At 46.2% G+C, this 22,064-nt stretch overlaps 2 protein-coding genes across 2 annotated transcripts in view; one reads left to right on the plus strand and one right to left on the minus strand.

Moving 5' to 3' along the window:
• LOC120847345 (macrophage mannose receptor 1-like) overlaps positions 1-2,685 on the plus strand; it is a 138,503-nt gene extending 135,818 nt beyond the window's left edge. The window contains exons 14-15 of the mRNA XM_040504049.2: positions 976-1,222; positions 2,634-2,685. Of these exons, the coding sequence (XP_040359983.2) occupies positions 976-1,222; positions 2,634-2,685 (299 nt within the window). The remainder of the gene's footprint in view (positions 1-975; positions 1,223-2,633) is intronic.
• Positions 2,257-22,064, minus strand: part of LOC121835874 (sclerostin domain-containing protein 1-like) — a 53,112-nt gene continuing 33,304 nt past the window's right edge. The window contains exon 2 of the mRNA XM_042290415.1: positions 2,257-3,686. Within this exon, the coding sequence (XP_042146349.1) occupies positions 3,367-3,686 (320 nt within the window). The 3' untranslated portion in view covers positions 2,257-3,366. The remainder of the gene's footprint in view (positions 3,687-22,064) is intronic.

A 22,064-nucleotide genomic window follows, 5' to 3' on the forward strand; every position in this document is an offset into this window, starting at 1 on the left:
TCATATTTAGGAGAATTGAAAAACCTCCTCTGGGCACCTTTAAGGTGGCAGTAAAATGTATGGGCTTCGGGCAAAGGGAGCATAAAGACAGGCTTTTCATCTTCATAAGTGAAAGCTACGTGCTTTCTAGACCAATTAATCACCTAACTTTTATGCCAGAACTTACTGTACAGATGAAAAGCCTGCCTTTATTCTCCTTTTCCCCGGAACCCACGCATTTCACGGTAATTTGAAGCGTGAGTAGAGGATTATGAGGGAAATCGGTGGGCCGAGTGGGCTAGCGCACACCAGCTCGGAGCACGTGGAGCTAAAACGCGCTGTAGAACCCAGAGTTCCTGTGTTCAATCATGCCCTTGCCCGTTTCGATCTGGATGTCCATAGTACCGGCGTGCGGTCGTGTATCACTACTGCGTGGTGCACGTTAAAAACCCCAGGCTAGCGGTCGTACTGCACTGGATAAATTGCTTATCTACTGTGGGTAACAATGTCGCCATGTTCTGGCAGACTAAACTCCTGCTGTATAAACTACTAACGACTAATTTTTTGTTTTGTTTTGTTTTTTTGGAGAACTATGACGGCAATTTCGTTGCGTGTGCTCGAGTACCCCGGCGTCTGCTGGCTCGTGGAAAGATCGTGCGCCGCTTATTATGGACACTGAAATGTTTTGTTCAGCATCCCTTTAACTGCGCAAGGCCGATTCATCAAGTTAGGACAAAGGAGAAACCCCATGAATTGTTCTTCCGGTGGTCCGAAGACGGGGTTCTTAGCGTGCCGGCAGAGGGCGGCGGCGGCAATGACTCCGTGTGCCAACCTTAGTGTGCGACTTGTACAAAGATGCGACTTACTCATCTGAAAAGACGCTGTAACTCGCAGGCGGTAATCGGAGAAAACTTTATTCTGAAAGTGCGCGCTGCACTTCAGAAAAGGGGGTGTTGGACGGGCTCTCGTGCTTAGGGTGGATCTCCGGCATTGCAGGACTGCGTCGCGAGGACTTCAGATCGGCGACGATGGTGATGATGATGCTTACCTTCCTGTTCGCCCTGTTCCTGGTGGCCGGCATACCGACCCTGGTCCGGAAGAGGTGCAGGGAGAACAAGCAGCGCAAGGCCGCCGCCTCAGTCATCGCAGTCCATTTCGTCAACAGCCACCTACATGGCGTTGAGCCCGCGCTCACCATAGCCGAGGGGCAGGCCCACCCAATGCCTCAAGGGCGCGGCGCCGGGTTGTCTACGTCATCTAAAGGCAACCAGCACTGAGTACAGAATGGACACGAGTGCTGAGAACAACGTTCGGATGGGGCTTGTGCTCAATCAGTGAGATCACGAGTTCCGGCCGTACGCTGTCGCAGTGCTCGTGACCCATCTTAACCCCGCCTTCGATTGATGGCGTAGACAACCCAGCACTTCAGCCGTGTTATCTAGGAGGGTTTGTCTCAAAACGCATCCACACCTTCGGGGCTTTAAGAGGCCGCTACGCTGCGTGGTGATCCTGAATTGTTCTAAGGGACAACGGCAGCGACAATCGCAGTAATAGTGCATATGCTGCATGATAATACTCTTTAATGGTAATGTGCATTTTATTTTAGGGTGATATATTTTGGGTTTACAATGGTGGTTCTCATTTCACTCGATCGTGTCTGTCGGCCACGTTCATGAGTACGCTGCGTATGCGCCTGATGGAATGACTCAGCAGGCTGTGGGTCACAGATTTCAGTTCTGCGAAAGCGGGGGTCTGGCTGCCTAGACGGGGAGTCATTTCCGCGAAAAAGTGCCACAAAGAGGGATAACGTTCTGCATTAAATGCTCTCGAAGATTGCGGTTTTCGGAGCCTGGAATTTCTAGAATGAACTCTTTAGTACTTACTGAACTTTCAAGGCATTTATTTTTTCAGCTATACTATTTTCTTTTTTGCAATGTGTGGACAGAGATCAAGTTCATTAAGATGTTATGAGGGAACTTGTATTTTATTTGGTGTATAACCTTGAGACTAAAGACATCCCCTGTGTAGAAGGTTTCAGAACTGTGTTACTGTTTCTAAATAAATTCTTTGAACATTTTGAAGCACCTTGAACAATTGGCTGTACGGTGGTTTACTTTGGCAATCCAGATAGCCGGAAGAGTCGTCCTGCGCTATTGCGGCAACAGCGAAGACGAGCAATTGCTGGTGTGCGTTTTTGAATTAAACAATATCTGAAGAAACTATACTTAACAAAATTCGCGTTAAACCGTTTCAGCCGTCTTGATATCACATCAAAATTTCCTGGTGACTACAAAACAAGTACAAGAACTAATTCCCCAAACCTGGACGTCATATGTAATCGCTGTAGTCAGGGTAGTATAGTAATATTAAAATTGGTAATTTAATAACAAAATTACAACATGTTGTATATTTCAAATGTATCGTTCAGGCTCTTGCTTAATTTTATTAGGTATACGCTGGTTTTATTAATTGCTTTCAGACACTGGTTCTCAAATGAAACTACACCATCCGCATTGCACGAGATGTCCCAAAAATGCGCTCGAAATATCAAAGTACTAAGCACATATAGGGAAGGAACAGTCGACTGGTTGGTCACTTTCGTTAGAAATTGTTATACGCAGGATCATAATTAAACAATACACTATAACCTGCAGTTTGAAGAAGACCTGCGACGATCATAAACAAGCCACGAGGGTTATCATCTAGATTAGAGGGAAACAATTCACCTTGCAAGCAAAGAGCTCTTTGGCCTTCTCTATTTTCCAAGAGGAATTATTGGTGAAGCATATACTAGGTAAACGCAAGTTCAAATGCCCGGTGCTAATAGGCCTGCTAGCAGAAAAATCCCCAAAGTACAAGCAACTTCATCGACACTCAAACGTAAAGGGTAGGGCAATGTCAATCCTTAACCCTGTCCAAGATCCACGACCTTTATAAGGCTCTCTGAGCCTGCGTTTTCCGCCTAACCCAACTTTATTGCCAAATTTATAAAATCAGTTCTTTCCATGCATTGGGCTGAAAACAAAGAAGGACGTTCATCTTTCAGAAAAATCATATCATGCCGACTTGGCGCCAAGCCCGTTCTCGCTGTTTAATATTCTCGTTCCTGATTCGAAAGTTGTTTCTGACATGAGCTCTGCATTATCATAATCGTTCTTCCCTTAACATTATCCACACTGTTAATAACGTCTAGCTTTTTCATGCGAAAAGATTTGGAGCCTCGTATTGAACAGTAACACAGTAAGGCATCTTTCACATGCATCGTCAAGGTCCCATAGCTGTCCGAAAAATGTCTGATAGCCGTCCCACAATATTCACGGTATCACATGAGACAATCTGCACAGAGGATACCACGAGCAATTTTCGTAACTTCCTGCAACCTCCCTCTCATGAGCCATGGAGGACATGTTGCGCGTTACGAACGCATCTGCACGACTTCAAGATGGGCACCCTGTAAATTTTCCTCTCGCCGTTGGGACAAAGCAGGTGGACTCTTTTAAACCGTGTTTGGCCGTTCGCGCATGACCACGGAGATCCGTGGGGCAGCGTCGCCGTAGAACTGTCCGAGTACCAGGGCAGCTGATCGAGCGGTAGGCAGGCGCCGGCGCACACCACCTCGGTCAGGGGACGGGCCGAGCTGCAGTGGCCGTCGGAGATGTACCGCTTGGAACGCAGCTCCTTGCAGCCCAGCTGGTGGCTCGAGATGCCTGTGAGAGTGGAACGTGTTTTACGTCAAATCTTTCAGCGTGTGCGAAGACAGCACTAAGTCATGACTTCGTAAGATGCGCGGGCTGCAACAAGCTGGCGTTTGAGAAATTATTTGCGGAGTTGATCGTGCTAGAAGATCTGTATCCAAATTGATGACCGTATACACTAAAACCCTTTATTTTCGCGGCCCCAATTTTTCGCGAATCGGTCAAAGATGACATAATCGCGACCACTAAATTTCGCGAATTCCGGACGCCTGCATTGAAAATCTTAAGGATCGAAATTTTCGCGCGCCCTTAAATTTCGCGAATTTTTCAATTCGCGAAATTCGCGAAAATTGAGGGCTCGCGAACATTAAGGGTTTTACAGTATTTGTAGCAAAGTCTATACGTCTTTTACACACCAGGAACCATACCAATGTACAGTCTTTCACAAAGCGTACAGATAAACTTTATTTGCTTTGATAATGAAGTTGTCAGAATATATGAGTTAGGTAAGTTAGATTTAGATGAGTTCCTATTTTTCTTTGATTGCGAGAACATTGGGATCAACCACGTTATCACTAAGACTTTTTCAACATTTGTCATATAATTTAGCTGGCTCTGCGCTTTTTTTAAACCGTGTGATATTTTTTAGAAATTGAGAGTCACGTTGACTCTACTTCAAAAATTATTCGGAGTTATCTTTAATGCTTACATTAAACACTACTAAATTGTTTTGTGTACAGATATTCTTTCACTTTTAACGATATTGAGCAGAAAATGCGGGGGAAGTCGTAAATACTCCCAAATAAACTTAAGGCCAGGATTGGGAGACATTTGCTTTAGTTCCCCCAGGAACTCCCAGATGGCGCGATGAGCGGACTACAAGCGAAGAAGCGGGAAGCGGGGTCGGACGCGCTGAGCCGATGATCGCCGCTAGGCACCCTTCGTCTTCCCCTTCCTTTTCCCCTCGAAGTGAGAGAGAAGTTTGCGGGTGGGGCGGGCGGTGGTCAACTGGGTCGGCTGGTCGTGCGGTCCAGCCGTCGGGCACAGGAGCACATCGCTTCAAAAAGGAGGTGTTCTAAGCAACCAGTCGCTTACTGTTTCTGGCAGGGTTTTTTTTTTTTTTTTTTTGCTGATGTTGAAAAAGAATATTACTTTTATTTGATATAGGTCCGTCAGCTCTGACAAACATATTTTCCTAATTTAAAGGCAAATAATACGTGCCTAACAACACAAAACTTCAAACATATCATAACAACATTGACTTTCGAGTGTATCAGTCTGAAGATCAAGATGCAGTATGGTTGTTTCCGAATATATGCGTATATGCTTACACATGTAACCTGGATTTGCAACTAAAACGCAAGACCTTATTACTCAGATTTTCAGGGGCCGCACTTGAAATATCCGACTCCGAAAGCTTTGCAAACTAAGCATGTGTTTTGTATAGAGAACACTAGTAACGTCGGTGCTATTATACTGCATAAAGAAGCCAATGAATAACGTTCGTGTTAAAGGGGTACTAAAGATTCTACTGAACGTGGATTCATCGGATAACTTAGTAATCGCTTAACGCTGTTTTATTCATGTTCAGGTTAGGAAATTTATAAACGTTACAATTTCAAACCGGATTTCTAGGCCTTCGCTGTGAATATTATATGAGCTTATCAGATTCACGTCTCAACATTAAAAGAACTAGTTTTGCCCCCTTTATCACGCGCTACAAATTGTGATGTCCTGATGATCACTACGTAGTTTCCATGAGCACCAAATTTTAGTATTTATTCTATTCACATTTCATTCTTCTGGATGGAAGTAAACAATCAAAATTCGTAATTAGCTTCTAAGGGGGCAAAAAAAACAAAAAAAAACATTCGCACATAAAAAGAGAGTTTTACATCTGAATTTTACAGTTGCGACCGCTGAAGTTGAAGAAAACTTTCTGATACGCGGTCAGTTATCCAAAACTAAGACGCGAGTTTGCCTAATTGTTTTTCTTCCAGGGTGAAAAGCAGTTTGCTGTAAAGAAAAGAAAGAAAAACAAGACACAACGCTTTTTTGCGACTTTTAGGGTTACATTGTCCTCAACCTACTTTCTTACGGGACAGAAACAAAGCAAACCCCTTCCTTATGCTTGCAAACAGCTAACAGCTAATATGCCTAGTGAAGCCTATACACGTTTGCAAGTCCGGTCTCAGGGCGCCGCCATCTTCCTCAGTGGGGTGCGCTCTTGGCGCGGCCATAATCCGATTACGACGCCTTAGCAAGGCTTCGTAATTGGATTATGACTCGTCCGAGCGCACCCCAGCCAAGCAAGATGGCAGCGCCCTGAAGCCGGACTTGCAAACGTGGCCAGTCCGACTAAAGAGCTAACAACAATCCTGTATTGTGACGACTGAACGTAACATATGAATATGACATTGAAAAAAAAAAACAAAAAAAACGTTATGTACCTTGGGGTGGCGTTGGAACAGAGGGAGAGGGGACGGGTTCAATAGCCCGCCCCTCTCCTCCTATAAAAATTGCAAAAATTCGAAGTAAACAATGCGATGAGGGGCCAGAAAAACGCTCTCGACTCGCCTAACACGTACACACACATTATCACCACCGTCAATGGCCGTTGCCACTGTCACCCCTGATATGGAAGCCGGGTAATTCAGACTTGGTAGGGCGCCTCCCCCCTCCCCCCTCCCCATACACACACATAGATACACCCCTCTTTCTCCCTCCCCTTTAAATAATATCGAGACAACTATGTGAATATGTAGGCCCAGGAAGTTTTTACATGTTCGACATCAAATGGAGTGCTACCAAGTGTCTAACCACGCCTTGTGTCAACGACACAAGCGAGTTTAGAAACTTGCCGGTGTCGTTCGACGTTTTCGGTCTACGATCTATGTCGACGTGTTTGATCTACGACATGTACTTCGAAAATAACACCCCCAATGTTTTAAAGGAACTTACTAGTTCGACAGGAGAGGAGTTTGAAATAATATCGCATGGAAGGTCACAGTACTTAGTTTTGGGGCGAAAGAAGAGAGCTTTCGGTTTATGGTCACTTATTTTTAGATTATTTGAACTAGCCCAAGTTTCTAAGTTTTTTATGGTGTCATTAGCTATGCCCCCGACTTCCCTGCCGAGACTTCATACTTTAGGAGCTTCTGGACGCGGATGGCCCTTCGACGCAAATAATCATGTACTCAGAGTAGCAGAGAGCGAAACGAAGGAGGGGGGTTAAACCACCAAGGATATTGCAACAGAGCCATCCCACGCCAAATTTCTGTTCACAAGGACATCTGGCTAAAGCGCCGTTCACACTCTTGCAACCGAGTACGATTGAGAGAGACCAGACCGGTTTTTAAGCCTCTTGCGATCTCTTAAGACCAGCTCCGCTGCCTCGCATCCGGTCCTAAGGAGTCGCTCTCAGTCGTACTCGGTCGCAAGAGTGTGAACGGGCCTTTACAGGATGGCGACCCCGCCTCGACACTTGAGAAGCGGTCCCGTCGCCCGAGGAGGGACACTTTTGTAAAAATTTAAGCCGTGCGCAGCCTCTCCTCCTCTGGTCGGAAATACCACTGGGAGGGAAATTCGCTTCGTCGGTTCTCTTCGCAGCCTTGGCCCGACGGACGGTGTACGCTAAGCGGATTGTTTTCCCGATACCCTATTCACGCCGTAGGCTGAAAATGGGGTGGAAGATACGCGCTTGTTAAACCACTCATACCGTCATCTCTTTGCCACGTGATCACGTTCTCGTCTATACTCACGCACAGAGAGGGGAGTCAGGTGAGGAAAGAAAGGCAGGTGATTGATTCTACAAGCCCGTCGCTTCTACCGTACTGTCAGCTTAAGGGTCAACAGAGTAGAACCCAGGTAGTACGCGGATTTTTAAGCTTTAGAGCTTACGTTGACATAGTCTTCTGCTTTATTGTGCTCACTCCCTATTGTGAATTATCTAGTATTGACTGTACAATACGCGTGTCCACAATCGGGGGAAGTTGACTATAACCGAAGGGAGAAAAGGTAACAAAAAAAAAAAAAACAACTAACGAAACAGCTATTCTGCTTTCTGCTCTTACAAGCAGTTTGGAGCGGATGCACATTTTTTTCTGCACCCTTCCCGGATGCTCTGAACTGCTGTAGTAAAAACGAGAACACTATGGATTGGTAGCTCCTCTGAGACTCTCTCGCCGTAGGACGTGTATTTAGTCATTTCAATGCATATAGATTTGATGTGAACTTCTTGGAGCGGTGTTTAGGCGCACAAACTATTAATTTCACAATGAGTGCGCCAAGTACATTTTATTTTTATTCATTGTTTTTCTTCCCACCACCGATTTTTATCACGATGTAACAATATTACATTGTTTTATTCGGTGTTTTCAAAATAAACGCCCGGAAATACATATTTATTAAAAAAAAATAAAGAAATAACAACAACAAAAAAGACAAGATATGAGGACCTTATAAGTTGCAAGGATACCGAGGCTGTGAGCGACGCTCACAAAACTGCTTGGCAAAGGGTCGCCCGCGGTTCGAACCCTCCATGTTGAGTTCAGGAGAACGACACTGAGCATGAACGTCACTGAGCCGATCGGAACAAAAAGAAACTCAAGCTAAACACAAGACGTGCCATGAATGATGGCACACTAAATATATCAGTAGGCATTTACTTTAGGTAACAAAATGACGAGAAAAACAAATATTATGCGCATTTTTCACCGCTTATATTGAAGGCACATTTCCTGTTCGATTTACAAGTTCATACGCAGAGTAAATACACTCTTCCACGTGGTATCATTAAGGCCTTCGCGTGAAAATATTTGTTACGACTTGTGAGGGCTAATGACGGGCTGAACGGCCATTTTGCTTCGGCGGTGGTGATCCGAGCACATCATGTATGCGACATTAGAACTAGAGATTCCGTGAACTTTTTGCGAAGCTTCGAAAGGATTGCAAAGGCTTTTTTTGCGCTGAGGTTTCCGATTGTTTTCAACCTTCCAATTTTTCGCGCTATGAAATTCGACATTTTCGAATTTAATACGCTCAGAAATTCGACGATTTCCGAACTTTCGACCCTGCTAAATTCGAAAGTTCAACGAACTTCGAACTTTTAAACAGAAGTTCGAGAAAGTTCCAACCCAGTTCAACCCTATATATAGGGGTGAACTGTTGCCTCGAACGTATACGTTCGAGGCAACAAATATCAATAATGCGAGATGTCAATGTATGAAGTGAAGTTGAAATTTCACTCAGATACTTACCGTTAACTGATCGTGCTACTAACGAAATGCTTGTAAAGCGCCGATTGATCGCTTTAGGGTGGCCTCGTACCCCGCACCTTCTTCTTTTGACTTCCGCGCAGAGCCTCTCGCGCGCACAACTCCGTAGGTTGCCCCGAGGTAACCTGTAGGCCAACAGATTCTTTATCTGCATGCTCAAAATTCAACCGGGGCGCTTCGCTGGGAGCGTCCTTCGTAGCATTAGTTGTTTTTGAACGCGAGTCCCTCGATTCCCTCGCGTCAAGGGAAGACGCGCGCGGAGAGTGACACCGATCCGCTGCAGTGAACGCTGAACCGGCGCTTACTTCATTATCATTAGTGACCGGCTACATTTTAGGGCGTCCAATATTTCCATTCGTCGAATAAGAAAAGTTTCAGGGAGCGGCATTATGGTTTGGTCGAGAACAACCGATCGTGACCTGATCAGTTGTATTAGTCCGGGGGATCCCTAATTGAGCCTGGTTGCCTCCTATACCCTGACTAGTGTCGGGTGCTGTGCCTGTGTTCAGTGTTTTCTCCATCCCACGGGTCATCCTGCCGAAAATAAACGCCCAGTGCAACTGAAAATATTTGAGAAGCCTGGATGCCTTTATGTGACTGCGTTGTACCGCATATTTAGTTGTCTTATGCCAGCGTTGCATTTAGGCGACGTTTCAACAGATTGCTATTAGTTCGCAAGTAGCAAGTACGTTCACCCGACCGCGTCGGGTTTTTTCGATGAACCGCTCAACCAGTTCAACGCTTGTTTCATAAGTTTCGACAAATAACGAGCAATACAGATAATAGGGAGTTTTAGAATAACGTACGCAATTTTAGCGCACGCAAGCGCTAAATTTAGCGCTTGTATTAGCGCACGCGACGCGAGAGAGTTTTAGAATAGCGTTTCTCCGCCGCGACGCAAAAGCCCAAGCATCTGGCGCTTGCGACGCCACCAAGATACAGTAAAAAATTTTATTTCACACACGAAATGATGTAACTTTAGAAAAAAACTATGTTTTTGGTCCAGAGTAGCATTTTAATTTGTTTAAACATGAGAACGCGACGCGAGCGGTTGACCGGTCGTCTCCGCTTGCGTCGCCTCGGCAAGAGAGGTCTCGGGTACTGACCTTCGCACATCGTTCCTTCGCCGTGGAATGTTCGCGCGTCGCAAGCATCAAGTTGCCGGTGATCGCTGCCAAACCGAGTATAATGTCGTCCCGTATTGAAAATTGCAGTCGCGAGGATGCCGCCGACGTCGCACTCACGACGCCGCCAAAGCAGCCGCCAACATAATCCTGGAAGCCGCCATTTTTTTTAACTGTGCTCGTCTTGGCTTTAGCCAACTTCTCATCACGAATCCTCCTTGGAGAAGCGCAAAGACTCTTTGCGTACGCACGCTATTTCCGAGAAATAGCGCGCGCTAAAATTGCGCACGCAAAGCGCAAAACCTGGTTTGCGTTCGGAGCATGCGCAGTGGCGACGACGCTATTCTTTGCGCACGCAAAGCTTTAGCGTGCGCTATTCTAAAACTCCCTAATACCGTCAGTACCACAGCACTGAGAAGGAATGAGTATTTTATAACACAACGTGGAGGGCGCGAGTGAGCTGATGTAAGCTTATAATGATCTGGGCAACGTTTTTAGTAAAATTTGGAACACATTTCGCTAACTTTCTAGATAAATTCATGAAAACTTAGTTCGTGCAGAATTCGATTTTCATCCGTGAAAGTCAGACTTGGAACTTGAAATCAAACCTTTTAAAATTTTCGACTTTGCAGTTAGAAAAAAATTCGAAATATTACATTTTTTTTCGAACTTCAATATCAAATAAATTGAAATTTGTATGTGTACACGAATTTCTCACGGCTAGGCATTTACGTAAACCTGACAAAATTGGTGTCGAAGATGACTACGTCATAATTGCGCGATGCACACGCCTTTGAAATTAAAGCGCCCTTTGGAGCCTGGTTGGAAATTCCGAGGTTAAATATCTGTTTTCATGCTTTTACTACGGCAGATACCCAGATTGAAATGCTACGACCGGCTATATGAAAACAATATATTGGGGCCCATGGTAGTCGCGTAAACATATTCAAGATTTGCCTTTCTTTTTTTTTTTTTTTTAATGTTCTCACACGGGAACACTACCGGTCGTTGCTTAGGACTAGCATATAATCGAACTTGTCTCATGCAAAATGTAATAGTTAATTTCGAGTTAGTCTTCATTTGATACGTCATGGAGCTGCGAGCTCAGTTTTTCCGGTAATTCGTGCAAGCGCGTCCGGCCTTCACGATAGGAAGTTTCTCCTGGGTTCGCGTCGTCGTAGAGCCGTCCAGGCGCCTGTTTGCTCAATCAAGCGCATGGACGTAATCAATAAAAGCTGTGCGTCGGAGGTCATAGCTAGTTATCGTTATCGTTAGTTAACGTTATTCAAATAACGTTGATTCCGACCCGCCGCGTGCGGCAAACACGCTTGACGAGAGCGACCGCAAAGCGGCACACGCGTCCGTCTTGGCGTCACTGCGTGATAGCGTCGCGCTCCTTGGAAACGCTGCAAGACGCGCTAACGACCATTCTGACGCAAGGAGATGGGGCTGCCTGGATCCATCACCAATGACCCATGAGACGGGGGCGTAAGCCTTGTCTTCTAGGTGGTGCACACGTTTTTCTCAATTCCCCAGGAATCAAGGAGCATGCTGCGAAAGTATACTCTCTCAGGAGTTGTGTGCAGCAAAGGCAAAGGCATTGGCGCGGGCACGTGGCTTTCAGATCTGCTTTCTCTTCGCGAGAGCTCGTGAAAGGAAAGCAAATAAGAAAGCCAGGCCCTCGCGTCTGTGCTTTTGCCTCTGCTGCAAGTAACTCATGAGATGGAGTATGGTTACACGCACTGCACGTGCTGGCCTCCTCAACGGTAGCTTGTTCTTGCGTTTACTCATCACAGTGCATGGCCCGTGTCTCATTGTGCTTCGGCAATTCTTTTCAACCATGATTTAGTGAAGATTGACTCTGAGTCTGTGGTCATGTGGCTATGCACAACCACAAACGCAGCACTGCATTGAAGATGTAGCGAGTTTTTTTGTAAAAATCTGAATAAAAGCGCATGATCGAACGCCAGATATTGACGGTTCATAAACCAGAGAGTGGCGAAATAAAGCGTCTAGTACAACGTAAAATTACAGTGGTGGTTGCCAGCGTAATCTACGTGAAGCAATATCAATTTTAATGCGTATTAATTTATGAAACCGGACTGAAGCGGTCCCGAACTCGTTCGAACAACCACGCGATGTGGCTTACTGGATCTCGACAATCTAAAAAGAGTATGAAGGGCACTGCCACGGCGCATCTTCGAATTTTACTCTGAAAGGGTATTGTGTGGGGCGTCACACTGTATCCCTTACCGCTCATTCCCACTGGAAGCGGATCCGCGTTCGCAAAGCGGTTGCAAACGCGGTCGTATAAAGATCCAGTACAATTGCACGCTCACTTGATGTCATCGAGTGCGCGTGCAATTGTACTGGATCTTTATACAACCGCGTTCGCAACTGCTTTGCGAACGCGGATCCGCTTCCAGGGTGAATAAGCGGTTAGTTTAGTGCCCAGATGCGCACAGCTACATATACGGCTCTGGAGGTGCGCACTAACATATTTGATGACATTTTTCGAGCTCGGAGAGAAAAAATAAAACGGCAATGTTTATTTGCGTTGAGAGCCTCGCGCATAGCACACTTCGGCTTCTGTGTTGGTGTATATCCAGCATGGGCGAAAATGATTGAACTCACTTTAAACTGACCGCATAAATAGGTTTCTTAACCTATCGCGCTGAGATTTACTACAGAGATGCCTTAAGTTGGTTGAGGCTTTCGGTAAAATCGTGGAAAGATTGTATCACCCGAGTAAGTAAAAAAATTAAAAAAACTATGTTTTCATTATACTTTGCAGGTGCACCAAAAGTAAGTTTTATTGTGGCGCTTGTTTCAGCAAAACGAAGTGAAGAATAGGTAAGTCAATAATATTTTCTTTCCACTTGACAAATTTTTCAATCGTAGTAAACGCCAGAATAGCCCACAACGATGGTCTTATGATTTTGAGATAAAAGGCTTCGCGATAAATTGTTCATAGACAAACCCAGTTTCTATTTTCTTTCTTTTGACTCCGAAGATTTCATGCATCCATCATCTCAATTATTGAATACACCAGCTTCGAGCACGTCTCTAGTAAATCCCAACGCGACAAGTTAACCAATTTATGCAGTCAGTCTGAAGTGCTTTCAATCCATTTCGCCCAGGCTGTGTATGTCTGAGATTTGCTTTTTTCAATATTTTACGTGATGACGGGTTAACGAAATACGCGGCTTGGGATGAGTCCAACGTGCATTATTCGAGTACACGCCCTGCTGCCTAACAATACGTTTTTTTCTCCTTGTGCCCTTGTGTTTAGGATTAGTTTCGTTTGAGACCAGGTGGCTCAGCTCAAAGAAGCTCAAGGCCTGACCTTGGCGAGGCCGGCGGCGAACATGACCGCTTGCCCCAGAAACAGAGAGCGACTGATGTAGTCTCTGCGACCTCGTAACCCCCCCCCCCCCCCCCATACGCACACACTCCTTACATTCTTTCTTGAACGGACCTGCGCCCGGCGTCCGGCATCCGCGTGCGTGCGTATGTGCGTCTGCGTTTGTGAGTATGTACGCGTGTTCCCAGCGCCTGCTTCAGAGCATACATCGAAGTGGCAGCGCGAGCTCCCGCTACAAATCGTGTGGCCTGAAAACGCGATCTATTAAAGGGTTTGACCACATTTACGACATTAAAAGTGTAGAGCTATAGTCTGTCAGTACACCTTTATTGGTAGAGACATAGCAAAAAAAAAAAAAAAAAGAAGAAAACTCAAAGGTAGAGTAGTAACCAAGAAATGTATTGGGTTGAATCCCTGCCATCCTGCATTGACGAGGTCACGTCTATGAGAGGGTGCAAAACTATTGCACTGAGAGGGGGGGTGGGGGGCGGATTTAACGGATGTTGTAGTTTATGGTGAAAAGATTAATTTTGTTTTGTTTTGGTTATTTGTCTTTCCGTGATTCCGCTCAGATATCTACGTGTGTGTATGTCCATCAACAATCCCGTCTTTGAATATGCATGTGAGTGTGTGTGTGTGCCTGCGTGTGTATGCACGTGTGCGTTTCTGTGTGTGCGTATATTTGCCTGCTAGGATATAAGCGATAATAAAGCCATTCGTGATTTCGCATCGCCGACCTTGAGCAAGCTGAACGTGTGCTAACTTTAGCGAACTCCCGCGCCTCCCGCGCGTCCTCACATTTCCTGATCTAGGGATTTTCAATCACTCTCACAAAGTCTCTAATAGAAAACAAACGTTCAAAGTGTCGGTGCAACAATTTTTGTACTTTCCGTGAATACCACATAGAACGAATCCCTAACGTTTATGATCGATGAAACATGCGCTCGTTTTTCTCCGCACGTAATAAACGTCGCAGAAAAAAATAAAGAAGAACAAGCAGCGATGACCCCCTCAACTGCCAGCTAGAACAAGCGGCCACGTGATCTGGAGCCGATTATATGCCGCCAATGTTGATCATAGCCAAGCGCTGGAGTCGGCAAAGCAGGAGACAAGTGTTGAGTTCCAGACATTGCTATGGTTCGCCTATTGTCGCCTTTGCAGCGATTGGACATGGACCATAACCCGAATGCTTGTCGAGCTATCGACTATAGAGCCCAAATCAAGTGCTGACGCAGTGATCGGGTCCCATCTATGAGCCGCATTCAACTACCGTCTCTGGGGGATACTGCGATCCCCAAGCTACGTCGTCAAGTTTTGCGAAGGAGAGATTGAAAGAATACGCTCGCTTTTACCCTTGAAGTTACACCATAACAAGGAAGTTTCTTAGACAATGGCGTTGAGTGCGAGTATTACTGAGTCCCTCTAGTGCCAGTAAGCTAATCTAAAATGAAAACTATTTCAAATGAATACCGCTGCACCGCCCCTTTAATCTCACTTACTAGATAGCCAATCGGGAAAAAAAATAGTTTGCTAATTGGTATGTTTTTTGTATGCAGTTTTTAATGTCCGCTGTGGCTTCAGTTAGTTCCCCCCGAAAAGAGTTTATTATCTTCCTAACTACACAAGATTTCAGGCTTTCTAAATTATTTGCAGAAACATCCGATATAAGAGGCTATGATTTAAGTTAAATAGTGAGTAGAGCCGGAGTATGAATTTTTTCTAATTTGTTTTTATCGTGATAAGGAATATGCAGATCTTAGCAGAGCGTTACTGCGAGCTACAGTGGCCACTGGCCTCGGTACGGTTTCTGGCGCGTGCAGGAGGGCCCGCTTCAAAGTCACAGTGCGTGCTAACGGCAACAATACCTCGAGGGAGGAAATGCTATTCTAAATCCCCCTTTTATCACAATAAAATTACTAGCAAACTAACCCGTTCATCGAAATCTTCTTTTTTTTAAAATAATCTTCTGCATTTACTTGGGATCCAGTTCAATATTGGTTCTAGAGCGTTGAGGGCTTTGGGCCCCAGTTCAATATTGGTTCTAGAGCGCGGCCCCTTTGACAAAAGTTTTGGGCGTCAGGTTTGCTATCATATTTGAGAGGTTAGAGTACGCTGAGGTTTGAACCCTAGGTGCCTCAGCGCGGCGCCTTTGCCCAAATTTTCGGGCCACGCCCCTTTTTGGCCGTTTTTGAAGGGAGAGAGTATGTTCTAAGTAAAATAACTCGCGAAGTAATCCGATTCCCGAAATGCTCCCTTGGATTCTAAACCTAGGCCAAGTCTGCTCTCATATGTGTGGGGCTAGAGTACTCTGAGGGTTGAACCCTAGGTACCTGAGCGCGGCGCCTTTGCCCAAATTTTCCGACCACGCCCCCTTTTTGGCCGTTTTTGAAGGGAGAGAGTATGTTCTAATTAAATTAACTCGCGAAGTAATCCGATTCCCGAAATGCTCCCTTGGATTCTAAAACTAGACCATGTCTGCTCTCATATGTGTGGGGCTAGAGTACTCTGAGGGTTGAACCCTAGGTGCCTGAGCGCGGCGCCTTTGCCCAAATTTTCCGACCACGCCCCCTTTTTGGCCGTTTTTGAAGGGAGAGAGTATGTTCTAATTAAAATAACTCGCGAAGTAATCCGATTCCCGAAATGCTCCCTTGGATTCTAAAACTAGACCATGTCTGCTCTCATATGTGTGGGGCTAGAGTACTCTGAGGGTTGAACCCTAGGTACCTGAGCGCGGCGCCTTTGCCCAAATTTTCGGACCACGCCCCCTTTTTGGCCGTTTTTGAAGGGAGAGAGTATGTTCTAATTAAAATAACTCGCGAAGTAATACGATTCCCGAAATGCTCCCTTGGATTCTAAAACTAGACCAAGTCTGCTCTCATATGTGTGGGGCTAGAGTACTCTGAGGGTTGAACCCTAGGTGCCTGAGCACGGCGCCTTTGCCCAAATTTTCGGACCACGCCCCCTTTTTGGCCATTTTTGAAGGGAGAGAGTATGTTCTAATTAAATTAACTCGCGAAGTAATCCGATTCCCGAAATGCTCCCTTGGATTCTAAAACTAGACCTAGTCTGCTCTCATATGTGTGGGGCTAGAGTACTCTGAGGGCTGAACCCTAGGTGCCTGAGCGCGGCGCCTTTGCCCAAATTTTCGGACCACGCCCCCTTTTTGGCCGTTTTTGAAGGGAGAGAGTATGTTCTAATTAAAATAACTCGCGAAGTAATCCGATTCCCGAAATGCTCCCTTGGATTCTAAAACTAGACCTAGTCTGCTCTCATATGTGTGGGGCTAGAGTACTCTGAGGGTTGAACCCTAGGTGCTTGAGCGCGGCGCCTTTGCCCAAATTTTCGGACCACGCCCCCTTTTTGGCCGTTTTTGAAGGGAGAGAGTATGTTCTAATTAAAATAACTCGCGAAGTAATCCGATTCCCGAAATGCTCTCTTGGATTCTAAAACTAGACCAAGTCTGCTCTCATATGTGTGGGGCTAGAGTACTCTGAGGGCTGAACCCTAGGTGCCTGAGCGCGGCGCCTTTGCCCAAATTTTCGGACCACGCCCCCTTTTTGGCCGTTTTTGAAGGGAGAGAGTATGTTCTAATTAAAATAACTCGCGAAGTAATCCGATTCCCGAAATGCTCCCTTGGATTCTAAAACTAGACCAAGTCTGCTCTCATATGTGTGGGGCTAGAGTACTCTGAGGGTTGAACCCTAGGTGCCTGAGCACGGCGCCTTTGCCCAAATTTTCGGACCACGCCCCCTTTTTGGCCATTTTTGAAGGGAGAGAGTATGTTCTAATTAAATTAACTCGCGAAGTAATCCGATTCCCGAAATGCTCCCTTGGATTCTAAAACTAGACCATGTCTGCTCTCATATGTGTGGGGCTAGAGTACTCTGAGGGTTGAACCCTAGGTACCTGAGCGCGGCGCCTTTGCCCAAATTTTCGGACCACGCCCCCTTTTTGGCCGTTTTTGAAGGGAGAGAGTATGTTCTAATTAAAATAACTCGCGAAGTAATACGATTCCCGAAATGCTCCCTTGGATTCTAAAACTAGACCAAGTCTGCTCTCATATGTGTGGGGCTAGAGTACTCTGAGGGTTGAACCCTAGGTGCCTGAGCACGGCGCCTTTGCCCAAATTTTCGGACCACGCCCCCTTTTTGGCCATTTTTGAAGGGAGAGAGTATGTTCTAATTAAATTAACTCGCGAAGTAATCCGATTCCCGAAATGCTCCCTTGGATTCTAAAACTAGACCTAGTCTGCTCTCATATGTGTGGGGCTAGAGTACTCTGAGGGCTGAACCCTAGGTGCCTGAGCGCGGCGCCTTTGCCCAAATTTTCGGACCACGCCCCCTTTTTGGCCGTTTTTGAAGGGAGAGAGTATGTTCTAATTAAAATAACTCGCGAAGTAATCCGATTCCCGAAATGCTCCCTTGGATTCTAAAACTAGACCTAGTCTGCTCTCATATGTGTGGGGCTAGAGTACTCTGAGGGTTGAACCCTAGGTGCTTGAGCGCGGCGCCTTTGCCCAAATTTTCGGACCACGCCCCCTTTTTGGCCGTTTTTGAAGGGAGAGAGTATGTTCTAATTAAAATAACTCGCGAAGTAATCCGATTCCCGAAATGCTCTCTTGGATTCTAAAACTAGACCAAGTCTGCTCTCATATGTGTGGGGCTAGAGTACTCTGAGGGCTGAACCCTAGGTGCCTGAGCGCGGCGCCTTTGCCCAAATTTTCGGACCACGCCCCCTTTTTGGCCGTTTTTGAAGGGAGAGAGTATGTTCTAATTAAAATAACTCGCGAAGTAATCCGATTCCCGAAATGCTCCCTTGGATTCTAAAACTAGACCAAGTCTGCTCTCATATGTGTGGGGCTAGAGTACTCTGAGGGTTGAACCCTAGGTGCCTGAGCACGGCGCCTTTGCCCAAATTTTCGGACCACGCCCCCTTTTTGGCCATTTTTGAAGGGAGAGAGTATGTTCTAATTAAATTAACTCGCGAAGTAATCCGATTCCCGAAATGCTCCCTTGGATTCTAAAACTAGACCTAGTCTGCTCTCATATGTGTGGGGCTAGAGTACTCTGAGGGCTGAACCCTAGGTGCCTGAGCGCGGCGCCTTTGCCCAAATTTTCGGACCACGCCCCCTTTTTGGCCGTTTTTGAAGGGAGAGAGTATGTTCTAATTAAAATAACTCGCGAAGTAATCCGATTCCCGAAATGCTCCCTTGGATTCTAAAACTAGACCTAGTCTGCTCTCATATGTGTGGGGCTAGAGTACTCTGAGGGTTGAACCCTAGGTGCTTGAGCGCGGCGCCTTTGCCCAAATTTTCGGACCACGCCCCCTTTTTGGCCGTTTTTGAAGGGAGAGAGTATGTTCTAATTAAAATAACTCGCGAAGTAATCCGATTCCCGAAATGCTCCCTTGGATTCTAAAACTAGACCAAGTCTGCTCTCATATGTGTGGGGCTAGAGTACTCTGAGGGTTGAACCCTAGGTGCCTGAGCACGGCGCCTTTGCCCAAATTTTCGGACCACGCCCCCTTTTTGGCCATTTTTGAAGGGAGAGAGTATGTTCTAATTAAATTAACTCGCGAAGTAATCCGATTCCCGAAATGCTCCCTTGGATTCTAAAACTAGACCATGTCTGCTCTCATATGTGTGGGGCTAGAGTACTCTGAGGGTTGAACCCTAGGTACCTGAGCGCGGCGCCTTTGCCCAAATTTTCGGACCACGCCCCCTTTTTGGCCGTTTTTGAAGGGAGAGAGTATGTTCTAATTAAAATAACTCGCGAAGTAATACGATTCCCGAAATGCTCCCTTGGATTCTAAAACTAGACCAAGTCTGCTCTCATATGTGTGGGGCTAGAGTACTCTGAGGGTTGAACCCTAGGTGCCTGAGCACGGCGCCTTTGCCCAAATTTTCGGACCACGCCCCCTTTTTGGCCATTTTTGAAGGGAGAGAGTATGTTCTAATTAAATTAACTCGCGAAGTAATCCGATTCCCGAAATGCTCCCTTGGATTCTAAAACTAGACCTAGTCTGCTCTCATATGTGTGGGGCTAGAGTACTCTGAGGGCTGAACCCTAGGTGCCTGAGCGCGGCGCCTTTGCCCAAATTTTCGGACCACGCCCCCTTTTTGGCCGTTTTTGAAGGGAGAGAGTATGTTCTAATTAAAATAACTCGCGAAGTAATCCGATTCCCGAAATGCTCCCTTGGATTCTAAAACTAGACCTAGTCTGCTCTCATATGTGTGGGGCTAGAGTACTCTGAGGGTTGAACCCTAGGTGCTTGAGCGCGGCGCCTTTGCCCAAATTTTCGGACCACGCCCCCTTTTTGGCCGTTTTTGAAGGGAGAGAGTATGTTCTAATTAAAATAACTCGCGAAGTAATCCGATTCCCGAAATGCTCTCTTGGATTCTAAAACTAGACCAAGTCTGCTCTCATATGTGTGGGGCTAGAGTACTCTGAGGGCTGAACCCTAGGTGCCTGAGCGCGGCGCCTTTGCCCAAATTTTCGGACCACGCCCCCTTTTTGGCCGTTTTTGAAGGGAGAGAGTATGTTCTAATTAAAATAACTCGCGAAGTAATCCGATTCCCGAAATGCTCCCTTGGATTCTAAAACTAGACCAAGTCTGCTCTCATATGTGTGGGGCTAGAGTACTCTGAGGGTTGAACCCTAGGTGCCTGAGCACGGCGCCTTTGCCCAAATTTTCGGACCACGCCCCCTTTTTGGCCATTTTTGAAGGGAGAGAGTATGTTCTAATTAAATTAACTCGCGAAGTAATCCGATTCCCGAAATGCTCCCTTGGATTCTAAAACTAGACCTAGTCTGCTCTCATATGTGTGGGGCTAGAGTACTCTGAGGGCTGAACCCTAGGTGCCTGAGCGCGGCGCCTTTGCCCAAATTTTCGGACCACGCCCCCTTTTTGGCCGTTTTTGAAGGGAGAGAGTATGTTCTAATTAAAATAACTCGCGAAGTAATCCGATTCCCGAAATGCTCCCTTGGATTCTAAAACTAGACCTAGTCTGCTCTCATATGTGTGGGGCTAGAGTACTCTGAGGGTTGAACCCTAGGTGCTTGAGCGCGGCGCCTTTGCCCAAATTTTCGGACCACGCCCCCTTTTTGGCCGTTTTTGAAGGGAGAGAGTATGTTCTAATTAAAATAACTCGCGAAGTAATCCGATTCCCGAAATGCTCCCTTGGATTCTAAAACTAGACCAAGTCTGCTCTCATATGTGTGGGGCTAGAGTACTCTGAGGGCTGAACCCTAGGTGCCTGAGCGCGGCGCCTTTGCCCAAATTTTCGGACCACGCCCCCTTTTTGGCCGTTTTTGAAGGGAGAGAGTATGTTCTAATTAAAATAACTCGCGAAGTAATCCGATTCCCGAAATGCTCCCTTGGATTCTAAAACTAGACCTAGTCTGCTCTCATATGTGTGGGGCTAGAGTACTCTGAGGGTTGAACCCTAGGTGCTTGAGCGCGGCGCCTTTGCCCAAATTTTCGGACCACGCCCCCTTTTTGGCCGTTTTTGAAGGGAGAGAGTATGTTCTAATTAAAATAACTCGCGAAGTAATCCGATTCCCGAAATGCTCCCTTGGATTCTAAAACTAGACCTAGTCTGCTCTCATATGTGTGGGGCTAGAGTACTCTGAGGGTTGAACCCTAGGTGCTTGAGCGCGGCGCCTTTGCCCAAATTTTCGGACCACGCCCCCTTTTTGGCCGTTTTTGAAGGGAGAGAGTATGTTCTAATTAAAATAACTCGCGAAGTAATCCGATTCCCGAAATGCTCCCTTGGATTCTAAAACTAGACCTAGTCTGCTCTCATATGTGTGGGGCTAGAGTACTCTGAGGGCTGAACCCTAGGTGCCTGAGCGCGGCGCCTTTGCCCAAATTTTCGGACCACGCCCCCTTTTTGGCCGTTTTTGAAGGGAGAGAGTATGTTCTAATTAAAATAACTCGCGAAGTAATCCGATTCCCGAAATGCTCCCTTGGATTCTAAAACTAGACCTAGTCTGCTCTCATATGTGTGGGGCTAGAGTACTCTGAGGGATGAACCCTAGGTGCCTGAGCGGGGCGCCTTTGCCCAAATTTTCGGACCACGCCCCCTTTTTGGCCGTTTTTGAAGGGAGAGAGTATGTTCTAATTAAAATAACTCGCGAAGTAATCCGATTCCCGAAATGCTCCCTTGGATTCTAAAACTAGACCTAGTCTGCTCTCATATGTGTGGGGCTAGAGTACTCTGAGGGTTGAACCCTAGGTGCTTGAGCGCGGCGCCTTTGCCCAAATTTTCGGACCACGCCCCCTTTTTGGCCGTTTTTGAAGGGAGAGAGTATGTTCTAATTAAAATAACTCGCGAAGTAATCCGATTCCCGAAATGCTCTCTTGGATTCTAAAACTAGACCAAGTCTGCTCTCATATGTGTGGGGCTAGAGTACTCTGAGGGCTGAACCCTAGGTGCCTGAGCGCGGCGCCTTTGCCCAAATTTTCGGACCACGCCCCCTTTTTGGCCGTTTTTGAAGGGAGAGAGTATGTTCTAATTAAAATAACTCGCGAAGTAATCCGATTCCCGAAATGCTCCCTTGGATTCTAAAACTAGACCTAGTCTGCTCTCATATGTGTGGGGCTAGAGTACTCTGAGGGTTGAACC

The sequence above is a fragment of the Ixodes scapularis genome, unplaced genomic scaffold, assembly GCF_016920785.2.
Source record: "Ixodes scapularis isolate PalLabHiFi unplaced genomic scaffold, ASM1692078v2 PGA_scaffold0__279_contigs__length_252992795, whole genome shotgun sequence".
NCBI classification, from domain to species: domain Eukaryota; kingdom Metazoa; phylum Arthropoda; class Arachnida; order Ixodida; family Ixodidae; genus Ixodes; species Ixodes scapularis.